This window comes from Oncorhynchus mykiss, chromosome 16, assembly GCF_013265735.2.
Source record: "Oncorhynchus mykiss isolate Arlee chromosome 16, USDA_OmykA_1.1, whole genome shotgun sequence".
Classification (NCBI taxonomy): domain Eukaryota; kingdom Metazoa; phylum Chordata; class Actinopteri; order Salmoniformes; family Salmonidae; genus Oncorhynchus; species Oncorhynchus mykiss.
In genome coordinates, this window is record NC_048580.1 from 70,216,041 (window position 1) to 70,221,752 (window position 5,712).

General features: G+C 47.3%; 1 protein-coding gene across 4 annotated transcripts; it reads right to left on the reverse strand.

Annotated features, from left to right (window-relative positions):
- Positions 1 to 497: 497 nt before the first annotated feature.
- LOC110492660 (protein-L-isoaspartate O-methyltransferase domain-containing protein 2) lies at positions 498 to 5,512 on the reverse strand. 4 transcript variants are annotated; one of them, XM_036947689.1, is made up of 6 exons: positions 5,012 to 5,249; positions 3,755 to 4,066; positions 2,523 to 2,625; positions 2,197 to 2,368; positions 1,326 to 1,449; positions 498 to 1,150 (listed from the first exon to the last, which is right to left on the reverse strand). In XM_036947689.1, exons 2-6 carry the CDS (start codon positions 4,059 to 4,061, stop codon positions 684 to 686), a joined length of 1,173 nt encoding a protein of 390 aa, XP_036803584.1. In that variant the 5' UTR covers positions 4,062 to 4,066; positions 5,012 to 5,249; the 3' UTR covers positions 498 to 683. The 4 variants fall into 4 exon arrangements, with proteins under 4 accessions (XP_036803584.1, XP_036803583.1, XP_036803585.1 ...); XM_036947688.1 differs by lacking the exon at positions 5,012 to 5,249 and adding an exon at positions 5,352 to 5,512 and having other exon boundaries at positions 499 to 1,150; positions 3,755 to 4,102; XM_036947690.1 differs by having other exon boundaries at positions 499 to 1,150; positions 2,233 to 2,368; positions 3,755 to 4,102.
- Positions 5,513 to 5,712: the final 200 nt, after the last annotated feature.

A 5,712-nucleotide genomic window follows, 5' to 3' on the forward strand; every position in this document is an offset into this window, starting at 1 on the left:
AGAGACAGAGACCCATTCAGGGGTCAGAAAATGAGACCCATTCAGGGGTCAGAAAATGAGACCCAGTCAGAGACAGAGACCCAGTCAGAGACAGAGACCCAGTCAGAGACAGAGACCCAGTCAGAGACAGAGACCCAGTCAGAGACAGAGACCCAGTCAGAAACAGAGACCCAGTCAGGGGTCAGAAACAGAGACCCAGTCAGGGGTCAGAAACAGAGACCCAGTCAGAAACAGAGACCCAGTCAGAAACAGAGACCCAGTCAGTAACAGAGACCCAGTCAGAGACAGAGACCCAGTCAGAGACAGAGACCCAGTCAGAGACAGAGACCCAGTCAGAGACAGAGACCCATTCAGGGGTCAGAAAATGAGACCCAGTCAGAGACAGAGACCCAGTCAGAGACAGAGACCCAGTCAGAGACAGAGACCCAGTCAGAGACAGAGACCCAGTCAGAGACAGAGACCCAGTCAGAGACCCAGTCAGTGACAGAGACCCAGTCAGTAACAGAGACCCAGTCAGTAACAGAGACCCAGTCAGTAACAGAGACCCAGTCAGTAACAGAGACCCAGTCAGAGACAGAGACCCAGTCAGAGACAGAAACCCAGTCAGAGACAGAGACCCAGTCAGAGACAGAGACCCAGTCAGGGGTTGTTGGTTTCTGCTGGGTGCTGCATCTGTGGAAAAGTCATTTCTCCCGGCAGTACAGCAGGTACATCTTCAGAGGCTCCGGGAGGGGCAAAACGAGAATCCTTTCTCTCAGGATGTTTATAGGTGGCTCTGCTGGGAGTAGCTCCCCTGTCTCCTTTTCTGCTTCCTCCTCCTCCTCCTCCTCCTCCCGGGCTGCCCTTCGCTGCCCATCCTCCTGCCCCCCGTGGTTATTGTTGTTGTTGTCCAGGGGAGCAGGGGTGGGGTCAGCATTGCTCACCACAGGCTTGTGTGCCAGTACTACAGAGGTGCAGTGGCGGCGGTGGTGAACTCGCCGGCGTTTAAAACGCGGGCCGTACTTGTGGAGCCCACTGACCCCCAGGCCCCTGCCTCCTCCAAAAGAGCCCCGACCCCGTGGCTGACCCCCCCCGTTGTCCGTGGTCACTCTCAGGGTGTGGCGGATGGCTATACGAGCCAGCTCTTGCAGCGTCCGCACCTCAAACGTGGCTGCTCCGTGGGTCACCAGAGATCAGCAAGGAGAGAGAATTAAGAGAACGTTAGTATGCTTTGGATGGTGATCAAAATGTCTGGGGGGGGGGGGGGGGGGGGGGGGTTCTAGCGTTTTTCACTCATCTCTTCTGACTTTTATGTTAGAAAATCCCAAACTGACAAGGTTACTCACGTAGTGGGACTGTCTTGGGTTCACCATTGGTGTTATGTTGGGGCAGTGCCAGTGGAGCGAAGGACACAGCAATGATCTTTTTGGTCTCCCAGCTGCTCTGGCCTGTACGCCTGATCTTGGTCAGCTAGGAAGAGTACAAGAATAGGGTACATTAGGGCAGGGCTTCCCAAACTCGGTCCTGCCCCCCCCCATGATGAGATGGTTATTTGAACCAGCTGTGTAGTGTTAGGTCAAAACAATGCACCCAGGGTGGGGGGGCAGGACCGAGTTTGGGAAGCCCTGCATTAGAGCACATCCTATTTGTGTAAGGGACATAATTACATGTATTTCAGTAGCTAGGTCTCCATCCTATTGGCTACAGATTTTCATGCATTATATTTTAAAATATGCACATTTTTCTCATCAGAGGGGTGTTTCCATCCAATGATGACGTATTGCACATTAAAAAAAATAATAATAATTTTGCTGTTCAATTCCCACGAATAAAAAAAATACAATGGGTTTCCTTCACATTATCTTTAAGCTCATCACCGTGCACGTTGACCACGCTGTGAAGTTCATCACCACTTATTCCATCTGTAGCCTAATAAACCGCATGCCTGAGTCGTAGTGGGAGGACCACACAGCATATCATGGTGTGACTCCAAATGTACTCCAATTCAATGGTTATTATATCAATATTTGCGCATAAAGGCGTTTCCGCCACCATTTATCGCATAGTACATTTTACAGACGAAAAGATCACACCACCTCTAGCGTATTTTATTTTGTCGACATTTTGCTGAGTTTACCGACAAATTGACATTTTCTATCCGACAAGTACAAGCATAAAAAGGTTGGATGGAAACCTAGTTAGTGTGAGTATACACACCTTCTCCTCCAGAGGCAGTACCAGAATACCCCCCACCTTCAGCAGGTTCTTCATGTATTCTTCATGGTCTCTCTGCACTCCCGCGCCACAGTACACCCTGTCATACTGCCTGCTCTCAGGGGGGATCTCCAGGCAGTTCCCCGCCACAAACGAAGGTTCGCAGAACTCAAACCTAAAAAAAACCCACAAATATAGTATAAACAAAAACAATAGATTTTACAGGCTACACACTCCCACCTGATATTCAACTAGCCACGATGTCTACTGACAAGAGAGAACTTCAAGGCTGATGTAGACTGGAAAGGCAATCAGAGGTAGAGTCTCACTTGTCAAAGCTTTCGCTGGTTTTGATGAAGTAGTCTAGCTTCTGATAGGCATACTCAATCACATCAGCATATAACTCCACCCCATGGTTCACACCAAATGGACCTGGAACCAGGATTACAACAGAAAAATAACATCCACAATGCATTTCAATCAACTTTTCCAATCAGTTGGCCTGCTGATTTCCCCCTTTCCAACTCCAACAAGACCCAGAGTGGTTGTACTGTCCAGCTACAGTAACTCACCCAGGCCCGGAGTGGTTGTACTGTCTGCTACAGTAACTCAGCCAGGCCCGGAGTGGTTGTACTGTCTGCTACAGTAACTCAGCCAGGCCCGGAGTGGTTGTACTGTCTGCTACAGTAACTCACCCAGGCCCAGAGTGGTTGTACTGTCTGCTACAGTAACTCACCCAGGCCCGGAGTGGTTGTACTGTCTGCTACAGTAACTCACCCAGGCCCAGAGTGGTTGTACTGTTTGCTACAGTAACTCACCCAGGCCCAGAGTGGTTGTACTGTTTGCTACAGTAACTCACCCAGGCCCAGAGTGGTTGTACTGTCTGCTACAGTAACTCACCCAGGCCCAGAGTGGTTGTAATGTCTGCTACAGTAACTCACCCAGGCCCAGAGTGGTTGTACTGTCTGCTACAGTAACTCACCCAGGCCCAGAGTGGTTGTACTGTTTGCTACAGTAACTCACCCAGGCCCAGAGTGGTTGTACTGTTTGCTACAGTAACTCACCCAGGCCCAGAGTGTTTATTTTACCAGGTAAGTTGACTGAGAACACATTCTCATTTACAGCAACAACCTGGGGAATAGTTACAGGGGAGAGGAGGGGGGATGAATGAGATGAATTGTAAGCTGGGGATGATTAGGTGACAGTATGAGGGACAGCTTGGGAATTTAGCCAGGACACCAGAGTTAACACCCCTACGCTTACGACGAGTGCCATGGGATCTTTAGTGACCAGAGAGTCAGGACACACGTTTAACGTCCCATCAGAAAGACAGCACCCTACAGAGGGCAAAGTCCCCAATCACTGCCCTGGGGTATTGGGATATTTTTTTTTTTGACTCGAGGAAAGAGTGCCTCCAAATGGCCCCCCCAACACCACTTCCAGCAGCATCTGGTCTCCCATCTAGGGACCGACCAGGACCAACCCTGCTTAGCTTCAGAACCAAGCGGGCAGTGGGATGCAGGGTGGTATGCTGCTGGCTAAACCAGTTACAACAACTCACCCAGTATGAGTCCCACCATAGTGCTGAGGTACCCCGTCCCACTGCCCAGGTTGAGGAAGGACAGGCCAGGGTGCAGGTCCAGGGCCTCCATCACCTCAGAGTAGATACAGGGGGCTGATAGGTGGATGTTGCCGTGCCTCCAGGCCAGGTCCTTGTAGGCACTGTCACGGTACTCCTCCAGGTAGTAGTCGGCCCGGTCGATGGCCCTGAAGGCCCGCTCCACCAGGTCTGAATGGATGTAGTGTGCCTCCTTCAGGTTGTCAATCAACTCGTCATTATCCTCGCCAGCGCTCACAGCTCCTCCCATCTTGACTGGCGAGAGAGAAGGGGAAACTTCTGAGCCTTTATCTGAAGAACAGAAACAGGTTGTGTGCAATTGAATTGAAAGAGTTTGTTGCATTGCCACCACTAACAAAACATAATCCTCCACTTCACATTTTGTACATTTCAGAGTAAACAATCCCCATTTTTTGCCTTCCAATGACATACTGAAAGTGCTTTGTGAAAAGACTTCCTCAGCACATTAGGTGTGAGTGCTGTTCCTGTGGCCTGCCCCTGCGAACAATGCCAATGGGGAGATGACAAGCCAAATGTTGAGTTGGCCTGCTGTGTCATAAAGCAATAGAAAACAAAGGAGCCTGGCCACTTTAATGATGCTTGGTTCCTTTGATGCCTAAAACAGCCATTGTGTTTGATTGCAAAATGACTAATTTATGCACAATAAATTATTTGAGAAAATCCTCGATGGTAGTGAATATTTCTGAATAACATTATGAATTTATTTTTCAACAGCGATTACAAATACACGACCAAAAGATGGCGCTGTGGGACTTGGACCTTTGCCTTGTTTTAAGAGAAAAGTACACTATTTCCTGTAAAAGAACGCTGCGTTTTCTAACACAAACCTTGAAAAACAACCACACCATGCTAAAAACAGTATATGATTTAGCAAGAAATGTAAAAACTACAATAACGTTACCCCACATGCATCCGATGACCTTCGCGAGACACGTTGCAGTTACTATTTGTGCGCAAAATATCCACAACAAATATGCAAACGTGTCAGATCATGTCAATTAAGTAGTTTAGTTAGCATCTAAATGGTTTTTAAGTGGTTGACACATTGGAAATGTGAAGAAGAAAAAAAGCCAATCGTAATCTGGGTCTTCCACGCAAGCAGAACAAAGATTCGGGACTAACGTTAGGCAAGGTCGACAGACACACGCTAACATAACGTTAATTGGAAAATATAATTACCTAGAACTTGATAATAAAAATTGTCCGTGTTAAAATATCGATGGCCGCTGCAAATCAGCTTGTTTTAAGGCTTTTGTTCGGTAGCGCTCAGATAGTTCACAGCTAGTGCTAGCTAGGCGCTAACGTTACAGCTTCTACCCCCAAAACGGTACAGCTTCTACCCCCAAGCCATAAAACTGCTGAACAATCAAATGGCTACCCAGACTATTTGCATTGAACCCCCCCCCCACCTTTCAGTTTAAAAAAAATATTTTAAGAGTTTTGTACACTGCTGCTACTCGCTGTTTATTATCTATGCAGTCACTTTACCCCTACCGACGTACAAATGACCTCAACTAACCTGTACCGATAGCCTCGTTATTTTTATTGTGTTACTTTTTTACTTAAGTTAATTTATTACATATTTTTCTTAACTATATTTTCTTAAAACTGCATTGTTGGTTTATTAATGGGTTGCCTGCTGTATTCGGAGCAGATGACAAACACCTTTTGATTTGCGATGTAAACGTTCAACCAGTCGACGCGCTTACGTCATACGTAAGAAAAAGCAATGTAGATCTGATTATCATTTTGATTGGCTATTGATTGATACAATAAAATAAATCATGGGCCTAAACATACAATATAGTAATTGAACAAGCCCACCTGTAAATGTGCACCGAAGTGAATGTGGTGCAAGCTGCTAGATAAAATATGTTTAC